Below are 21,175 nucleotides of genomic sequence, written 5' to 3' on the forward strand. Positions count from 1 at the left end.
CCAAAAGGCGCCTCGCTACCTGGAGAGGATCCCGGAGTAGTGGCCTTTAACCTGTCTGTGGCAGTGGTGTAGGCGGTAAGAGACCGATTCTTGCGCGCAAGTGCAACGTTTCGTCATAATTTGTCAGCTGCTTTGTCTCGGGTACCCTTCACCATTCTTTTTTTACAGCTCAAACGGCTGGGTGGGGCCTCCGCGCTTCTTTTTCTCTCAGGGCGATGCTTGCATACATTTACGTCACTAAAATTATTCATGACTGTCCCGTATAGCCGACAGCGTTGAGCATGCGCAGATGCTGTTACTCTGCCGACCTCCTAAATTTAAATAAGTTAGTCCTTGCAGCATTGTAGTTCACGTGGTGTACTTTTTACGCCTTTCAAGACGCGGCGACCAAATGGCCACGACATTCCATATTAGTACATTTGCTGTACGTGCCGCTGAGGGGTCGAAAGGATTTCATTTCATAAAGCATTTATTAGTTTATTATTTATTAGTGTAAGGGCGGTGAGAGCCTACCGATAAATTTTGATTGCGTGAAGTTCTTTAATGTAAACCTAAATTGAAGTATACATGAATGTTTTGGGATTGCGCCTGTGCATTAATGTGGTCGATGTGGCGGGGATTCGAACGCACGATATTTCGCTCGGCGGCAGAACGTCAGTCACTTAGCCAATCGGAGTTAGTAGATATACAACTCCTAACAATTGTTGGAGAAGCACTTTCACCCATTCCCTTTCCTCTATCGCGTTACACCTCGAGTTCCTTTGCACACTTCCAGATCCTGGACGTATGTGCATGCTACAACTATCCATTGATGGATATACAGCTCCCTCTTTCTCGAAAAGCTGCAACTTCTGACGCATGAGTTGGTCCAGGGTATATATGTTGCACAGGGCCCCGCCACGGTGGTCTAGTGGTTATGGCGCTCGGCTGCTGACGCGAAGGTCGCGGGATCGAATTCCGGCTGCGGCAGCTGCATTTCCGATCGAGGCGAAAATGTTTGAGGCCCGTGTACTTAGATTTAGGTGCACGTTAAAGAACCCCAGGTGGTCAAAATTTCCGGAGCCCTCCACTACGGTGTCTCTCATAATCATATCGTGGTTTTGGGACGTTAAATCCCATATATTATTATATGTGGCACAGGAAATTTGTGCGCTTATAGAATGAACTTTTGCTATAGCGCAGGCGAAAAAAAAAAAGAATAACAGCGTAGTGTTATTCGTTGTCGAATGTACCGTTTTCTGTATATCCTCATTTTTCTGATTTGGGGACATACCTAGTTAGCACAAGAAAGGCGTATACGACGACACTACGAAACACGTGACACCGCGCTCAGATCTGCAATTAACACCAACTAGTCCGGCTTTCCTCCCTAATATTCCTACTTTCTAATGGTCAATAAGCTCGTTTAGCCATCTTTATTCATAAGATTTAGCGTGCAGTGAGGCGTACCCTTAAATCACGATGAGAGGACAACATGCAGACGTGTAGAGGAGTGCACCCTCATCGTGTTCCATTCCATACCCTTGTCCTCTATCGCTTTATGAGAGGACCCCCCTCCTCGACGCCCGCACGGGATCCGCCCCCTGCAAGTGTCCTGCATTCAGTTCCTGTTTGAGGAACTCTTTTGGACGATGGCGCAAGGCTTCCTCCTACAGGTGATGTTGTAAGAGCGCTTTACGACCGAGAGTCGAGCCACTAAGAGCCTCGCCATGAATGCATCACTCGGGACTCGCTTCCTGGAAAACGAATTCGATTCAGAGCACGGTCAAACGGAGACGGCGCTGCGAATAGGTTCTTCCGCGTCCCGAAAAAAATAAACATCGAATCCTTTTTCAAAGCTTTCGTGTAGTACAATACCCCGGATGATGCATTGCCAAGGTCGCGCGCTGGTGGGCCTCCGTTCGTCCTTGCGAAACGGTAAACGGATTACGCGAGCAGTTCGAGTCGGCCAGTCCGGCGTACTACAACGCTGTCTCTGTCCGCTTCTTTCCTTCCCAATTTGGGTTGAAGGAGTGGTTGGGTGCAGTAAGGAACACTCCTTCGTGGCCCCGAGAAAGAACGCGCTGCGAAGAGCACATGTAGGTCGCCAGTGTTACGCTTTCGTGACACACGGTGTTTCACCGCGCACTTTACAAATCGGGGTTGTAGGCACAATTAAAGCGTGACGCGCATTTCGCCCGTGTCCCGCTTTTTAAAGCAACGCCCACGGCGCTCCTCCGTGTTTGTAAACACGAGCGTTGTGACGTCAGTGCGAGGACGCTGCTGTTTAAGAGGAGAATGTCGAGCACGCCCTTCATTCGGACCTGCCAAAATGCGAAACCATTTGTCCGACAAAAATTAAACATGCTGCAGCCAGACTCGGGTCAAGCACTTGGCACTTTGGGAACGGCTACAGTACAGTAATAAAGAAGGCTGTTTTCGTTTATTGCATACACAAACACAGCATTGTTGAAAGCTTGGGTGCCGATGCATTAGGCTGAAACGTCACGTCAGAATCCTATGAGCCGTTTGTCTGGTCGTGCCTCATTTCGTGCTCGTCAAGCTTTCTCTGGCGTTGCATACTTCTTCAGACTACCACACAATCCAATAGGCCCTTGCTAAGCGTTTTCCATCACGCGCCTTTTCCGCGTCGCTCTATAGCCGTCAGTAGGCAGAGTGACGCGAACGCCGCTGTTTTATTTTTGTAGTCATTTGAACGCCGCACAGACGAAGTGAGCGCGCAGCTCGCGCGCCTCGAGCCACGCTTGAAAGGTCACGTCATATTCTTTGCATCGTTTCACGCTCACGCCACGATTTCGTTCAAGGCCACCTTCTCATTAAACATATGAGGCTTTTGCATTAATAACTGCTAAAAAAAAAACTATTCCTCGGTGTGAATGCAGCTACCGCGAGAAGTCACGCTATAGCCTCCATAGCAATGCACGCGTGCACTGTACTCTGAAGTAGGGCGTAGTACAAGCTCGACTTGCGGAACATTCCGACGGCATGAAAACAAGAAGAATCTACGTAGAAAGAGGAAAAATAAGAAGAAAAGTTGCACCGCTTTCCTTTCTTTTTTTTCTTTAACTTTCACACCCGCCTTGATCGCACCGAGTCGTCATACAGTGACAGCTTTATTGACGGTTTTCTAGTCAACAAAGGCCAGGAGGACAAGGGTGGCTAGGGCAACGCACCGAGGTGGCCCCTCCACGCCACGAAGGCGATCGTTGATCTCTCAATCCGCACGGAAGGAAAGATTTACAAGCGGCTGTAGTGCAAGACTGGGCCTCGATACTCGACGAAGCGTATGCGAGACAGACGATATCACGCACGCTATGCCGTTTGAGTCTGAGACGGCGAGAGTCTCTTAGCCGACACGCACTATTAATCAACATCGACGGCGTGGGTCTGCGAGAAGGCATCGGTGTGGGCGAAGCTGTTTCACATATTCCTTCAAACCTACGCCCGCATAGTCTAGGTAAGAAGAAAGAAGCTAAATGTGAATCGGTGTTGTGCACGTTCCTCGCTGACCTTCCAAGCAGAGCAGGAACGTGCTCTACGTTGGGGTTAAAAGACGTTGTTGGGATTAAACTTATTGGCTGCTATTCAGAGAGGTTCTGACTTTTTGCCTCCCGACTTGATCAAGGTAGGCAAAATAGCAAAGGTAGGCAGCATAGCCACGCTTGACTGAACGCCGCTTTTTAATAGTTTTTATGTCGCGCGAACGCCGTAGACGAAGTGAACGCGCAGTTCGCGCGCCTCGAGCCACGCTTGAGAAGAACGCTGCTTTTTATTTCTTTATCACGCGAGCGCCTCACAAGCAAAGTAAACGCGCAGCTCGTGCGGTCACTTCGTCGTCATTATGTCGCTCACGGAGGCTTTTCGCTGAAGGTCACATTTGCATGATTCATATAAGGCTTCTTAATATGGTTATCTTACCACTCCGTTCGCTTTGACTACTGACGTTCATTCGCGACGTTTGGGAGAAAGAGAAAGGACATCGACATCTTCACTGGAATTCCTCTCCATCTGCTGGCTTGCGGAAGCGCTCAGACCAGCCTATGTGGAAAAGCTACTTGCCAAGAGCAATCTGTCAAGCCTGAAGAATTTTTACCCTGGCGTTTATTGACCCTCCGAGGCAAGCAAGAACATGGGTGGTACGCGCTCTTAAAGTGGGCGCTTTGGAATCCTCACGGGCACATTCGTTGCTGTCACCAAGGGCGACAACCTTCTCTGAAAAGGAGTGTTTTTTGAACACCGGGTGGTCGTCTATGCACCGTTTCTGCAGAACTTGGCATGCTGCAGAAATGAGCCGCTCGAGCTAAAGCTCAAGTGCATCATATAAGATCTAAGCGAGCATGTCAAAAAGAGAAACACTCGTCATGAAGTAACGTTTACATGAGCGACAAACCTTTGTCGTGAAGGGGTTGATGCTGAGATGAAGGGCCATAGTGTGTGTGTGTACACACACACACACACACACACACACACATACACACATATATATATATATATATATATATATATATATATATATATATATATATATATATATATGTATGTATGTATATATAATGGGTGAGCTACAGGCGCAGCCAGTGGGCAGTTCTCTACATTTAATATTGCTGTATTGCCTACCTTGATCAGCTTGGGAGGCAAGAAGTCAGACCATCTCTGAATAGCAGCCAATAAGCTTAACCCCACCAATGTGAGCACTTAAGCGCATAGGCGAGATCTCCGCACATGCCGTGTAATACATTTAATGTTTTAATGAAATGAGCGAACATCCAGGCGTGTAGGAAGGGTTCGGCTTACACATGAGAGTGCGTGGCTTAGTGGATAGGGCAACCGACTGTGCATCGGGAGACTGGACTGATGTTATTCACAAGCCTTCTGTGAGAGATTTGCATCCTCCAGTCAACGTATCAAATATGATGATGATGACGATGACAATGATACGCTCGTAATGCATGTTTTCAGCTCATTATCTGTGTTTACGCGAATATGACATCGAGGGCATGGGTTCGATTCCCGGCCTCAAAGGGCGCATTTTTTTCGGGGCGAAATAAAAAGAATCGTGTGCTCAGATTGGTGCACCTTAAAGAACCGAGGCGGTCAAAATAATCCGAAGTTCCCCGCTATGGCGTGCCTCGTAATCATATATCCGTTCTGGCGCGTGAAACTCAAGCAATTATTACTAGAGAATGTCACGCACTAATACTTATGACGCGACACACTTTGTGATGTCCACGTATGTATCCAGTGTTTTCGCGGTTTCGCTGATATATGTATCATAAAGGTGCAAAGAAGATTGCGAATTCCTTCCCAAGTCCAGGTTTGGAGAGCGCTGCACAGATTTTCGTGGGATGACGCGCGTGCACCGCCGCCTGTTTGTTTGTTCAGAAAAGCTTATGCGAACTCTACGCCTCGTTGAGGGCGCAGTGCGGAGACAAGTTTCGGTGTCAGCGTTTGCGTCTAGAGGAGCGCCGAATGAACGATGCGCTATTTCCAGCGTTCTCCGGGGAATCTCTGCAAAATACAACGAAAAAAAAGGGGGGAGAACTGAAGGAACGCCAGTAAGGAGCACCGACGTAACCGCGGTGATCGCAGCAGTGCCGGTAAAACGTAGTGCTGCGCGAGTCTTCGGTTGTTACGTAATGACTTCTCACCGGGGGGTCCAACAGAGTGCGACTGAGCTATTTTTTGGCGAGTAAGAAAAAAAGGCTCACGCAGTGCAGTTTGTGAGTGAGAAATGAGGCAAAACTGCAGGTGACAGTACTGTTATGTAATGAAGCAGCGGTGACGAAGGAGTGCGTGTTGCATAGCATCGCATTACGGCACACGTCACTCAGTGGACGTCACTCAAAGGTGTCCGCGGCTGTGCATGTCAGTTACCCCTTGTCTTGCGAACCGTTCGTTTAACAGTGCAGAAGAGAGTCAGCGACCATTAGGGTCATTCATAGAAAAATCTTCCTTCGTAAGAAATTAAAGTGACCCAAGGTTGCTATTTGGTCCCGTTGGTATATAGACCTTTGAGACGCCCTGTACACAATTGTGTGCATCGCTTGTTTTTAGTAGTTGCGTCGACAATTCGCTAAGAAAGGGCAAGATACATTGAGGTTTGAATGAAACGAACCTAATGATTGTGTCTTCGTATAGCTTCATTTTGCAGTGTACTGTTGCGTGTTATCTCTTTGCTGAAAGCACTATCATCTCCGAGGAGTCCTTCGACGTGCCGCTTTCCGCGAGACACGCAAAAAGTATAATTTCTCTTTGCTCGAAATGGACATAACTGAAAACAAATTCGCGCTATATTTCTGGCCTGAGATCTGATTGTGTATGTGAAAAAAAAAAAAACAGGACATGAGTGACTTCAGGATAAACAGATATTTATTTACAATTTAATTAAGATTCCATAGTATGAAACATATAAATCAACGTAGTATGGCAATATTTTTATTGTAATAGAATATCGAGTGTCTTCCAATAATGTGTGTAAGTTTGAAGCACTCGCAATACAATCGGGGGCTGAGAAGAAGAAGAATAAGATGATGGCTTTCGCCTTCGAGTCGCCTTAGGGAAATGCGTAATGGACCGTGCGACTTTTTCTTGGGCAGGTTAGTGCTTAAGTTTGCTGTGCATATTTTATTGTGGCGCGAAAATTCAGGTCGTGGAAAGGGGACAGAGGAAAGAGAAACGGCGAAGCAGCAGTTCATAACAGACCTTCCCAGGTTCTTGACAGGAGTAGGTGGGATAACGGTGCGTTTGCAGTGTAGGCCAACTCGAAGGTGGTATTACGAGAATTTTGTGAAAGCGGTCACAGCTTTTCTGCTAGCCCTTCACATGCTACTCCTACTACTATTACAACAAGTACTGATAATACTGCTACGACAACTACAACAACGACTAATAATAATAATAATAATAATAATAATAATAATAATAATAATAATAATAATAATAATAATAATAATAATAATAATAATAACTATTATTATTATTATTATTATTATTATTATTATTATTATTATTATTATTATTATTATTATTATTATTATTATTATTATTATTATTATTATTATTATTATTATTATTCGCGCTGATCTGTTATTTCTTCACAAGCTTGTGCATGGTATCATATCCTGCCCTGTACTGCTCAACTGTCTTGATTTCCGAATTCCACGTAAGCTGACCAGAGAGAATAGACCTTTTCATGTAACCGCCTGCCTCTGTGAACATTCGACCATTGGCAGGATACAACGTCTTTACATTCATTCATTCATTCACAAAACTTTATTAAGAGTCCTGAAGCCCAGTCTTTTCAGACCGAGGCGGGCCGCGTCCACGTCGGCACCGTTAAGCCGAGCCTTAGGGCGCCATCGTGAACCCTCTGGACAGCCCGTAGTTGATCTTCATATGAACAGCTGGAGATCATCTTCTGCCAGTGAAGCCATTTTTCTTCGGGGTTGGCGAGATTCGCGGGACAGCCCGCCAGCATGTGTCTGATTTCAATGATGCCACCGCATGCGTCACATTCTTTTCTAATTTCACTTTCAGGGTGAATTTTTTTTACAAAATACGGAGTGGGGTACGTCCCAGTTTGCAGTAAACGTAGCGTGACTGCCTGAGCCCTGTTCAACTTTACGTGTGGCAGTGGGAATAGCCTACGCCCCAAGTAGTAGTATTTAGTGATCTTTACAATGCTTACTTTTTGGAGCTCGATGTTTTTCACAGCTCCCAGTCGATGTTCTGCTCCGAGCTTTGCACTGTACTTACATAGCTTCGTACACTGTTGACATTTTTTTATTATTTTTTTTTCTTTCTACCATTGGCAGGATACAACGTCTTTACAATGCTTACTTTTTGGAGCTCGATGTTTTCCACAGCTCCCAGTCGTTGTTCTGATCCGAGCTTTGCACTTTACTTACAGAGCCTCGTACACTGTTTTCTTTTTTTTTTCTGCGCATAGTTGTATATGTGCAATTTTATAACGTTTTTTATCCCTGATATTTTATTATGAATGTTGGCCTTTGTTTTTTTTTTTTTTTTCTCGTGCGCCAGTACAAAGACCTTACGGTTGTTCCTGGGCACGTTAAATAAACGTTTGATCGATTGATTAACAGTGAAATACTGCTGACATCTATTCAATATCGGGTGCTCCCTTCTATTATGTTTTTGCTTTGATTACTACACAACGGTGACCAGTTGGAGCGGCCGGCTCCTTATAAGCGCAACTGCAACCAGCGTGGCACGCACACCTGTAACCGTACCCTGACTGGCGCCACGTCAGGCGCATTCCTCTCACGGCGGCCGCCTATGGAGGAAGTGGAGAGGAGGAAGGTGAGAGAGAGAGAAAGGATGCCACCGCCGATCTCCTCGGAGCCAGCCGCCGAAAAGTGAGAGAGAGCAGAAAAAAGAAATTGACAGAGGCTGGAGAAAAAAAAAAATATTTCAAGCGTGAATCAACCAGTTCCTTTCCAGCTGGCAAACCGGTGATCGGAGAAGAAAAAAAATCGTCGCTTAACGGTAACTTTGTGCGACGATCGCTAAAAGACAGGAAAATGAAAGAAAGAAATAAAAGAAGGGAAGAAGCCTAAGAAAATGCAAGACAAAAAGAAAACACGAACACTCTTTTTTTTAACTACGTTCGCGTCCACAGACCTCACGCGTGAAAAGGTGCTGCCACGCCCAAGTCGTTCATTGAGGCTTTGCCGCCAAAATGACTGAATGGCGACGGAAAACTCGGCGACGCAGTTAGTTTTTATTTACCTGGAGGGTCTTATTTCAACACCGCCGTCACTTAAAACTACGAGGCAGCTGAACGAGTACTTATGGAAGCAGTCACAGAGGTATGCAGACCTCAGTGACCGACATTCATTAACTTCGATGGACTCCTCAAGATGTTGAAAAGTCGTCAGCGTTATTTCTCCTTCATTTTTCTTACCTTTACTCTCCTTGGCCTAGACGCGTTGGACGAACTAAAACGTGAAAAAAAAGGCCACAATTCTGAGCAAGGCATCTTTACTTGAGGTCAACTCGTCTTGCAATGTGTTATCGTTGGTATGGCATATTTGAATAATATTGCAGTGCATACAAACGGGTACACAAACAAATGCGTGTGTGTGTTCATGAAGCAGGTTAATTTGCATCTCAGCAGTTCGAGATCACGTGACCTGAGCAGAAACGTCACGCGTGACGTCATACCACCGCCGTACGACTTGAATGAAAGGCAACTTTCTGCGTGGCATTGCATAGGTGTCACAATTAAGGCTGAAGCCTTCGATGTCTCATCAAACGCGCAAATTGCCCGTCAACGGCCCGTCGGTGGCGTCGGTGTCAACAGGAATGATTTAAGAAGTCATCACATTATGACGTCACGGATAACCAAACGTGAGGTCATCATGAAATCATCGTATGACATTGTCGCAGTGCAAAACCAGGTGAGGTGGAGAAAGCTTACAATTAGGGGTGTGCGAATATTCGAGTTTCGAATTCGAATCGAATAGTACCTGATCGAATAATTCGATTCGACTTTCGAATAGCTAGTATTCGAAGTTTCGAATAATTCGACAGGACGAATATCTAAAATGCGACAAAGGCCAATGGTGCAACTTGGTTAGGGTGGGGCGACTAAAACAAACACTAACGTCGTTACAGTAGGCCTTTCGTTAAAACTTTTACTGACATCCTTGTTCAAAAGCGAGCGCATGCTGATCTTAAAGAAGATCATGTCATTTCCGCACGTAGAAAAACACATGAGAAAACTGTCAAGCCCTTCACAACTTCGTTCCCAAAACGAAGGCACGGACTTCTTGCGTAGTTCGGTCGCATATGCCGCAAGCGCCGTAAAACGTTCTGACTTTGGCCTGCGAAACCCTCTGTCATTGACTTTGCATGTAAACATTCGTTCACGCAGGGCAGTCGCCACTGCCGCACCGAACCACTCATTCAGAAACTCCCATCGTTCCGGCACGCAGTTAAAACGCTGCTGTGAATGGGCGCCCGAAGATTTTTGGGTCCGGATGAAGCACAATATTACCGTCGTCAGATGAGTCGTATTGCGCGACCATGGGGGAAAAAAACTATAGATCCGTATCCCCCTCCGTTAGCAGTTAGGAGATTAGGAGTGGCGCTGCTGACTAAAATGGCGGCTCTTCTGTCAACACGCTTGCGCGCCCATGAAAGCTGAAACAAAAGTCACTCCCGAACAAGTGCGTAATAAAACTGTCGGCACGCTGTAGCGTTCCTGATTTTTCCTTTGTGTTGTCGTACCCGGCGGTGCACACTTCGTATAAATATACTATTCGATATTCGATTCGATATTCGATATTTTTGGCCACTATTCGGCACTATTCGATTCGAATTCGATTCGAGGTGAAATTTCACTATTCGCACACCCCTACTTACAATGCCTCCGATCCTGGAGGCAGTGCAAAACCGCGTTAGGTGCAGAAAGCTTTCGGAGGGGGACGGGGGAGGATCAACACGTCGAATGCGAAGAAAAAGATGGCTTTCGCCTTCGAGTCGTCTTAGGCAAATGCATAAGGGACCCTGTGAGTTCTTTTGCCAGTGTCAGTGGTTGGCCTGAGTCACTGGGCGTCCCGTACAAGGAGGCGCTGCCCGTAACCTACGCCTTGCCGCTCCAGGGTTTCCACTATTTTTCCAGCCTCACTATTGCCACAGCCAGGGTCGACACCGACGTGCCGCTCTAGCAATTGCGTCATGCGTGACTTTTTTTGTCGTATCAGGCCACCCGAGCTGCTGAGGAGCAAATAGATGCTGCCGTGTTCATGTGTTTTGCTTGTGTCCTCGTTTATATGCGTTATTGCAGGGGTCGGCAATCTTTTGAGGCGGAGGGCCAAGTTGCATGAAGCCGACACGGCGGGGGCCGGACGTCATATAGGGGAGAAGGGGGGGGGGGGGGAGAGTGCTTTGCGCGCAAAGAGAAAAAAAGATTTGGTGAACTGATAATAATATACAAAACTGCTTAAGTTTTGGCTAAATTTTGGCTAAATTCTGGCTAAGTGTGAAGGTGTGGCACAATGCCAAATGGAGGCGATCTTTCTTTGTTCCTGTATAAGCCCATTTGTGGTCAAAAGTGCCATGTCGGCCTTCAGATTGGAAGTGACAAGGGGAGGGGGAGGGGGGGGGCGTTCTGACGTCGTGCCGGGGGCCGCCTAATACTGCCTCGTGGGCCGTAGGTTGCCGACCCCTGCGTTATTCGATGTTACCTTGGGGCTTTAGCCAAATGAAGATGTGTTTCTGTACCGGGTGCGTGCAGCGTTGCCCATGGATACAAATAAAAAAGGACAATTAAATCATTGAATTGGGATCAAATGAAGATGTTGACGTTATAACAGCGGATAGTCAACGTTATTAAATATTGCTTGATACTAGCCGACATTTACCATCGTTCAGCCAACACTACAGCCCAGAATTGCCGATAGTTAGCCAAGCCAACACTATTACTACATTATAGCAATCACTCAGTCACCTTCAGCAAACGTTAGCCAGTACCAGTCAGTATTATCTATTGCTAACGAGCGCTACTTTTCCACATTCCTCCCTTGTGAGAAATGTGCACAAATCAATGTAACCACTACAAGAGAGAACAGCACAATCAGTGGCAAAACAAGCAAAACTGACAATCTGCAAGCGACTTGCTTTTTATGCAACTTTTTGTAACATTTAAAGATTGACCTAATTATTCCGCGTCATCTTAATCTGCCCGTTGAACCAGGCAATAAGTACACGTGAAGTGAAGGTAAATTCTCAGTTGGTTTTGTTTCTCAGTTTGTCATTGTATAATAGACCATTGAAGAGGTAACTCGGTCAACAATATAAACAATATATAAACGCAATGTTACCACCCATAAATCTCGGAAGTGCTGTTTTCGATCACTGTCAAGTATTCAATTTATTGTAGCGTACAGTCGCGAGACGAACACATTTGGATAGTGCGACGTTTGACGATCCTCTACGAAAAAAAAAAAAGCACGACATGGTCGATTTTAAGGCCTACGGCTCTTGTAATGGCTGTCACGTACCTGTACGGACAACCGGGAACCGACAGCCATCATAACGATCCCCCATGAGAGGCCATGAGCAACACTCACCGATCTGAAAGGAAAAGACAAACAGTGTTTACTTCGAATTCATTTCTGAATGACACATTGGTTTCTGAATGTCACTCTAAGTATCACCCACTAGAGCTCGCTAACTTGCAGCTGCTATGAGGCCATCTTTAAAAAAAGCAAGGAGCAGCACTACATTCATTAGAGGCTATGGAAAAACGTTCTTGCCAAAGTCTATTTGTATTAATTAACATGACCTACGAGTGCTTATTTCTGGTTTGGAAAATGAAGGTCAGACTGCCCTTCCTTGTAGCGTGTGGCAGCGTACACCGGGTGAAAGGGCGAACACGAAGCAAAAGGACATACACAAGCACAACTCCCCTTCCTAGATTTCAGCGGCCGAATTACGGCAGCGTTTATGTCACAGTTCTCTTTGTTTTGTTTTTTTTTTTACTGCTTGCTCCACTTTGGTCTCTTCTGACACAGAAGAACTGCGCTGTTCATCTATGTGGTGGTTCCTCTTAATACATTTATAGATACGCAGCTGACCAGGCCCACGCAAACGCCATCAAGATTTATCACAAGTTGCTTGAGCAGAAATTGCGTGGAAGGAGGCTTAGTGTTTTCAGTTAACGTTTTCGCGCCCTTCCTGACTTAACTCAGTCTTCTTCCATGGCAAGAGCGGCCGCGTTGCTGTTGCAAAAAATGTAATTCGCTGTTCCAGCTTAGCGAAGAGTTAACAGTAAGTGTCTAACAGCTATAACAGCAACAACAACAACATAAACAACAACATAAACAACACAGAAATGCATTGAGGATGTCAGAAGACAATCCGTGTTTATTTAATTTCAAGTTGTTTCAGCAGGTTTATTCAAACCATTACTTCAGTTTCTCGCAGCTACATGCACTTTTGACATTCGCAAGACTAGTGCGGGATGCCGATGCGTAAGCACGCTGGATATATGAGCATCAGAAATATACGTTTTGCACAAACACGACTGCGATAATAACGAGGGATCAAGACAAGAATAATTTAAGCTCGAATTAATACGTTACGAGTTAGCATAAGTTGCGCGTACCAAAGGAGATTACAACAAATGTAGGCACCCTCTCGACCACTGCTGCGCTAAATATAACCTTCTTTTTTCTCATGCCACAACTACAGCTGTCACAGCAATCGACCAGTTCTCTACGTTTAGCTTTTATAGTTGCGTCCGCAGATTACTAAAAAAAAAAGAAAAGTTTTTTTTTTTTTAATCTGGGTTTTAACGTCCCAAAGCCACGATATGATTATGAGAGACGCCGTAGTGGAGGGCTCCGGAAATATCGACCACCCGGGGTTCCTTAACGTGCACCTAAATCTAAGTACACGGGCCTCAAACGTTTTCGCCTCCATCGAAAGTGCAGCCACTGCGGCCAGGATTCGATCCCGCGACCTTCGGGTCAACAGTCGAGCGCCATAACCACTAGACCACCGAGGCGGGGTAAAAAGAAAGATTAGTTGAAACAAGATAGCAAGTTGGGCGAGTTGGTGCGTATTCATATTTGAAGAAAAACAGGGCACAGAAAAGCGAAGACAAAGAAGAGATGAAACACACACAGCGATGTGTGTGTTTCATCTGTTCTTTGTCTTCGTTTTTCTGTCCGCTGTTTTTCTTCAAATAAAAGTTAGTTGAGATTCCAAGGTAAATTCTACTCAGTCTTCTGGTAAGAATGTGGCAGGCATGGGGTCACTATGAATTCTGCAAACTACGTATCCTCCCTGAGCGATGGCAAATCGCCCTCCTCAGCGAGGGCCCCGAAGACCAGGAGTGGGCCGCCCAGCAGGCCAGGGCCATCGCCGAGGACCTCGATATATGTTTCTCGAACGATGGATCCCTGGCAGCCTAGCCCCGGGCACAAGTAGCAACAAATGTCGGACAATTAAAGTTTATCCAACTCAACTCAACCTATCCTTCGTTCATATCCTGGCCCACATTTAACCTATACGTTTCCCATAAATAATGGTCCAATAAAAGTGTACATAGATGTTTCCGGGCGGTGAGGTCCTTGTTCTTGTTCACCTGTATCCGTGGCTCACACCCACTGCGGGAGAGTGTCTTATAGGCATTTACAATTTACGAAGTTATTTAGACACTCGGCAGCTGTCATAGTTGAATTATGTGATGTAGATTCAGAAATTGATAGCATAATTTTCCATAAGGGGGCCTAAGAATAGCCTTGCGGAACCGAAGACAATGGAGAGAAGAAGAAGAAGACGAAGAGGTTTCGAGGGCTGCTGTTTTTTGCCAGTTTCCAGCGATTAGTTTTGAGAGCGTTTTGTAAGTACACCGCATGCTTAAACAGCCGTGATCCCAATCGCTTATTTGGGCATATGTGTCGTAAAATATACGCAGGTTGCAATGCTAAGCTGATTAAGGTAAAGCAGAACCGACCAGCGTACTTGCATAATTTGTCAAAGGGCCACTGCGGCATCCTTTCAGATTGATAGAGAAATTGATTGATTGATTGATTGATTGATTGATTGATTGATTGATTGATTGATTGATTGATTGATTTTAAAATTATAACAGCCTACTTGCATAATTTGTCGAAGGGTGCTGCGGCATCCTTTCAGATTTATAGAGCGATTGATTGATTGATTGATTGATTGATTGATTGATTGATTGATTGATTGATTGATTGATTGATTGTGATAAGCTTTTAAATGATTACTGGGCGATGAGACATAGAAATGGAAGACTGTGGTGTCATTTTAACAACCAGGAGTGCATACAAAACGCCTAACTTGGCCGTTATCGCACGTCGCCCACTTTTGTAATGTGGCCGGGAATCGAACCTGCTACCTCGTTTTCAGCAGCAGAACGCCATACGCACTGCGTTACCACTGTGCACTCTCCTTGATAAGAAGCTTGCTTTTGCATGGAGGTGGTTCCAGATTGCAAGTGGTCTGATAACAGAAATGGAAGGGATTGCTCGAATTGATATTACGTTAGTTATATCGTGGCTAGGACACCACTACAATTGTCCTTGAAGTTAAGTCATGTGAAGATTGAAGATAGGTAATTTCAAGTGATTTGGAAAGCAAGCATCATATATACCCATGGGCCTAAGTGCGCAGTTTGTTAAGTCAGATGCTACGTGCACATTAGAAAGCAGGCTGTCATACCGAAACGGCGAGGCATTAAATTGCCAACGAGGTACGAAGTTCTGTATTCGAGGAGAGTCACAAAGATAAGTTAACTATAATAGTGATCCCCAAGGGAGCAGGAGCAGTGTTCTTGAATTCTAGTGCGACATCAATTAATTTTATAGGCGTGTCTCAATTCCGTGCTAACAACGCCATGTATTTCTTGCCTAATCGCAATTGAGGACAGCAAAGCGGAGCTTATTCGAACACAATATTGGATCGCGTTGACTACGACTCTTTCTTCTTTCAACAAAACGGACCTCATATATATCCCGAGGCCTATTAACAAGAGTTAATATAAACTGCTTTTGGTATCAGAGAAACTTAATGCAAATCATTCCCTTGAGTGTTGAGAATGTTTATTTCTTTTTCGTGCGTTCAAAGAGGGAAAAAAAACATTAAAAGAAAAGGTTAACCTCGATCAAAAGCTCTTGCGAGTGTCCCCGCGTGTTGTTGTTGTTGGTACTATCGAGTCACGGGCGACTACAGATAACACGGTGAGTACAGTCTTGAACAATGTAAAAATGAACTCCGAATTCTTGTTTAAACAACGATTACTCGTGATGTACGAATATGAGAGATATATATCGATTTGCAAGAGGTGCCTCTCCGCTTGAATATGCAATGTTATGAAACCTTTTACGCTTGCCAACTGTATTTAGCCGCTGCCCCTTGAAGGTAACTTCAGCGTTCCCTTTCATATTGCTCATGACTGTACTCCTGGTGAGACCCATTAATTAAATTTTCTTTACGCTCATCCGAACGTTTGCCTGTGGTATCCATAATAGTATCTGACCATTCGGTGCATGAAAATGACGTAGAATATTTGCAGTAATACAAGTTTTTTTTTTAAATCTTTATGCAGGCAGGCACGTTGAATTCTCAGACGCCACTGAAGTTCCCCGTGGAAATCAACTGGAGATACGCCTTACATGACGTCACGGCCTACAATGTCGACGTTCAGGCGTGTGCGGTGACCTTGGTGTGTGGCGGATACTCTGAAATCGCCCGAAACGCGCTTGCGTGGCGAGTTGGACACCGCAGCCATGGCAATGGAGACGTTTCGGACGTGTCCTGCGCCGTTACAACCGACAGAGAAGACTGCCTCCAAGACTGCGGGTGAGTGTAAAAATTAATCTCAGCAGACCAAAAAATGGGGTTACATGGAAGGAAGAACTGTCTTCCATCTGCTTTGTAGCATGAAGCCACGGCTGCTTCATGGATACAAACGCACACGTCCGTAATGAAGCTGTTCAAGGTAAATCCGCGCAGAATTTAAACTTCCTAGTTAATCAATCCCGGCCCTGGATTCCGGGGCGGTCGCTCTGTCATCAGAACTAGCCAGGAAGCTATCAAATCGCTGCGGTAGGGCAAAATCATACGATTATTAAGAATGACGATATGATGGTTCCATTATCTGCTGGTTTTCAACAAGGCTGTGTCAAAGAAACGAGCCCTTAACCCCCCCCCCCCCTTTCTTTCATGTGATGAAGCACACTTTAGCTCGAAGGGGAAGTGGGGAGATTCGGTTAATTTTGACCGCCTGGTGCTCTTCAACATCCACCTAAATTTAAATACACGGGTTTTTATTGTAGTCTCCATCTAATTGCGGCTGCCGTGGCCGGGAATCGCACCCGCGTCTTCTAGCACTGCAACACCGTATCCGTAAACCTAAGTACCGCGGTGGGTTTCACGTCGTTTGCTGTACGCTATACACACTTAGGTTGTCGTTATCTGCATAATTGACATAATGGCACATGTCGCGTTAGCGCCACCTTTCTTTTTCTTTTTTCGGAAGCTGGTGCCAAAAAAATGATTGACCAACTTTCGCGCATTTGTGATGGAACATAGCATCACATCCAGGATGAAATGTTACGTACACGCATCGGGATTGACATTGAGATAGATCGAAAACACTATGGCGTTCATTGTGATCCAGGAAAATACAATAGTCATTTTTCTCGCGACAGCGCAGGCAATGCCAGATCTCTGTACGAGGCGACAGCTGAGCGGTCCATTAGGCCTGGACTGCGACGACAACAACGATGACATCGACCTGGCCGCTATCGAGGCCATGGGAAGGCGAGTCCGTTTCTTCATGGGATCCATGGGCGCCTTCGTCGTTCTGTTCGCTGTGCTGGCAATGGTCCTGCCGTTCTTCACCAAGCCGTTGACAGCAGACCCGGGCTTCTCAGTGTGCGACTCGCGGACGTGCGCCCTGTACGGCTTGCGTCTCTCGAATTCGGTGAACGAGTCGAGCGAGCCGTGTAAGGACTTTTACGAGTTCACCTGCGGCGGCTGGAGTCACGCGAACGCGGGCACTTCGACGCTCACAGTGATGACCGACGCCGTTCTCGACCAGCTGGTCTCAAAGTTCCGCGACCTGTCCACGCCAAATAACAGAACGCAGACGGCGGTCAAGAAAGCTGCCATACTGTACGAGACATGCGAGGCTGTGGTTCGTCGCGGAAGGGACGAAATGCCGCAGCTTCTGAAGATTCTGGAGGACTTTAACCTGCGGTGGCCACGAGAGAGCCGAGAACCGAAGCTACTGGAAACCCTAATTTATCTGGCAGCGCAAAAGGGTTACAATCCATTCTTCGAGTTGCGTTACGAGGCCAGTAGCTACCAGTTGTTCATCGATCCCGTTTACCAGCTGAAGCCTGTATTCGAGGTGAGGACCAAGCAGAGAAACTCCGGGAGGTACTGGAGCTACTACACTGTCTACTGTACCGTCTTCGGAGTCACGTCGCCTCCAAAGAGTGTCTTTGATGAGTTAGTCGCGCTGGAGTCGGCTGCCATTCCGGACATCGACGATGCGTACCTTGCGGCTACACCAGTGGCACGCTACTTCGCCTCGCTGGACAAAATGGCCTCAGAAATGGGAGGCTTCAGCATCAGGGAGTGGTGGGACGCTACTACGCGTCACGTTGGCCTTGTCAGAAGTGTCAACGTCACGCACTGGCAGGCGCTGAAAGTTTTGGGCACACTAGCGGCTTCTATGGACAACGGGTCTCTTTATCGCTGCCTCGAGTGGTGGATAGTCCAGGACCTCGGGCCCTGGTTCCACGGCGAGCTGGCGGCGTTGGAATACGGCGACATGACGCACGCATACGATCTGCGCCCGCGACAGTGTCTCGGACTTGTGGAGCGATTCATGGGCGTGATCGCCTGGGCTTCGGTCTCGACTCCCGCTCACGTCGCAACTGACGTCACTCACGTCCTTCACGCCGTTTGGAAAGTTACTCGAGAATCCTTCGGCGGCACGTCTGACGGTAAGGGAGGGCTGGCTATGCTCGCAACGGAAGCGCCTCCCGATGCCGATTTTGTGACGCAGAGCACAGTCGGGAAGATGGCGTCGATGTACGAGCATTATCCCCCCATGTCAGAGGCCAGCTTCGCAGAGAACTTCGTGAATGCGATGGCAACGCGTCAGCTGCTGCGCACGCGATTCGATCCAGACACGATTTTTTACTCTTCCATGATCTCGACGACAGCGGCACCGGTCCAAGTCTACAGCGGTTCCCAAAAGCGCAAGATGATCATCCTTCCTTACGCACTGACACCTCCCCTTTACGAAGACGGAATCGTCGCAAGCGTCAAGTTCGCCGGACTCGGGTCCGCGGCCGCTGACGCCATGTTCAGGAACGCTACGTTGTCGTACGCGTCTTCCCACGGAGGCGACCTGCCGGCTTTACTGGCCGATTCCGTCGCGTGCCTCAGGGCTTCGCACGCGGAGTCGGACATGAAGAACAAGCACGTCGCAACGCGAGCGCTCGACCGAATCTCCCGAGCGTTCGCGCTGGAGAGTTCGTGGCGCGCTTTTCGCGCCGAAGCCCTGCTGGGCAGCGGAAGAGAAGACCTGCGACTGGAGAACTTCGACGGCTACAGCGCAGAGAAGACCTTTTTCGTGACGTGGTGTCACGTACTGTGCTCCACGAAACAGCCCGACACGGCGAAGCGCTCCTGCAACGAGGCGATCAAACTGAGCAGCGACTTCGCCAGGGTGTTTCGCTGTAAGAAGGCAGATGCCATGGTCCGTTCGGACCATTGCAGACTTCCTTGGGCTGTCGACAAAAGACACTAGAGACGATGACGTTGCTATGCTGACGCTCAACAATATACGTACGTGTTGCGGTTCTGTGTTTGTACTTCCCAATAGAACGATTCCGGCGAGCTTGTTCAGGGTGCGCGACCGACGCAAATGCGCACTTACACTATTATGCCGTTCCCCACGTATTTGTTTGACCAACGCCTCATCACAAGTCGATATAAAAGGCTCGCTCCTGTCAATATCGCTTTATAATGCAATCGAAGTTATTGCATCTGGACAACTCCTCGTACATTTGTAAATACTCTGCTGCCTTTTTTATCACTGTGGATTGTTTAAAAAAAAAGCTATATCACACATTTTTAGCGTTGTCATAAAACAGTAATAGTACGTGTAATCGCAGATTCATAATATGTAAAGCCTGAGACGCTTACGTATTTCTGCGTGCGCAGCTAAAATGTTACGTGCGCCGAACATGAAACGTGTGGCAGCGTGTGGGGGCTGAAATTATGCAGTACAGTGAGCTTCGCATGTTTAACACATACAAAAGTAAAAGCGGACAGCAGTCAGTCGAGACATGGAACAAATTATCAATAAAAGTAGTGACCGATAGCAAAGAGTGCTTGGATAACTACATCTGCTTATCCCTATTCGAAAAAAAAAAAACGATTACCGATAAATTGCTCATCATGGTCACCGAAGCAACGGCACCCTTCAGATATATAACTCCGCAGGCGTCCTCTCAGAAAAAGCCACAAACTTTTATCGGTTCTCATTGACTAGAATGATTATTATTCGATGCGTATTCATATATCGGACGCGTGCTGCGCAGCAGTCGTGGCAGCTCGTTCGGCACGACACCGCGTGGGGGTCAGAACAGCCACGCGCAAGTTTCGAGTGGTGACGCTCTCCCTCCGCGCACACGATCGTGGTGCTATAGAAACCCAAATAGAGACGTGACCACATTAGACCTCTCCACTGAAAGCGTACAGCGTGCGCGCCGAAAGCAACTGGCCCAAGAGAGTACACCACGCCGCTGCTACTCGCGCTACTACTCTCCGGGCGGCAGCTTTTGTTCGATCGTGCACACAAACACACACAGACGGTGGGCCGAACGACCACCCACTCCCCTCTAACGGTTCATTACCGTCTGGGGGGCAGCATCGCGCACACCAAGGACCGAGAGAGAGGGTTCACCGGTCTACGCCTTCTCTTATTCACTGCTGCAACAGAGGCAAGCTCGCGAGCTTCTGCATGGCTGCCACAGAGAGAGAATGAGTCACGCGCGACGGCCGAGCGACGAGGTCGAATCGCCGTCCGACGTCCGCCGACGTCCCCTTCTATTCTGGTTAAGGGCGTGATTCAGGGCACGGGCTTGCATTACCGGGACTTCCAGTACGCCGCCATAGCAGCACTCGGCCAAAGCCTTTCCCGAACCGCGTGGTGCGTGCCTGGAATTTTGCTCTTGCTTCTTCTCCGCGCATTGGCCGGCTGGTCCTTTTGTGGTCGTGCCGTCTGCTCTGCGGTGCAGGGGCGATGTATATGAGTCGTTGCTGTGATAACAGAAGATTCCGATGAAGCGCGGGATGGCGCACTGCTTTAGAACAGCGACAGATCCGCCGGGTCGGACCCGAAGGGCGCGTCTCCAGGGCTCTGGCACTCTAACCCTTTCCTCAGTGTAGTAGTCGTGTTTGCCCCAACCCAATCTCCTCTCTGTAACCATTTAATGGTTAATAAATGTTTTGACCACAACCACCACCTTGGTAAGTTGAGCGGCTAAGGTGCTGGGCTGCTAAGGTCGAGGACGCGGGTTCGATGCCCAGGCACAGCGGCCGCATTTCGATAAAGGCGAAGTCAAACAACAACCGGGATCCAATCCCG

At 47.2% G+C, this 21,175-nt stretch overlaps 1 protein-coding gene across 3 annotated transcripts in view; it reads left to right on the forward strand.

Moving 5' to 3' along the window:
- The window catches only part of LOC119404678 (uncharacterized), a 97,037-nt gene that overhangs the window by 22,120 nt on the left and 53,742 nt on the right, over positions 1-21,175 (forward strand). For 2 of the 3 annotated variants that reach the window (XR_007417486.1, XR_007417487.1), the window contains exon 2: positions 16,109-16,362. Coding sequence is in view for 1 of the 3 variants with exons in the window: in XM_049418976.1 (XP_049274933.1) it covers positions 16,290-16,362; positions 17,214-19,330 (2,190 nt within the window). In the remaining 2 variants the exon portion in view is untranslated. Of the gene's footprint in view, positions 1-16,108; positions 16,363-17,213; positions 19,519-21,175 lie in introns of those variants that run through there. The other variant, XM_049418976.1, reaches the window with a different exon arrangement.

Source organism: Rhipicephalus sanguineus, chromosome 9 (genome assembly GCF_013339695.2).
Source record: "Rhipicephalus sanguineus isolate Rsan-2018 chromosome 9, BIME_Rsan_1.4, whole genome shotgun sequence".
NCBI classification, from domain to species: domain Eukaryota; kingdom Metazoa; phylum Arthropoda; class Arachnida; order Ixodida; family Ixodidae; genus Rhipicephalus; species Rhipicephalus sanguineus.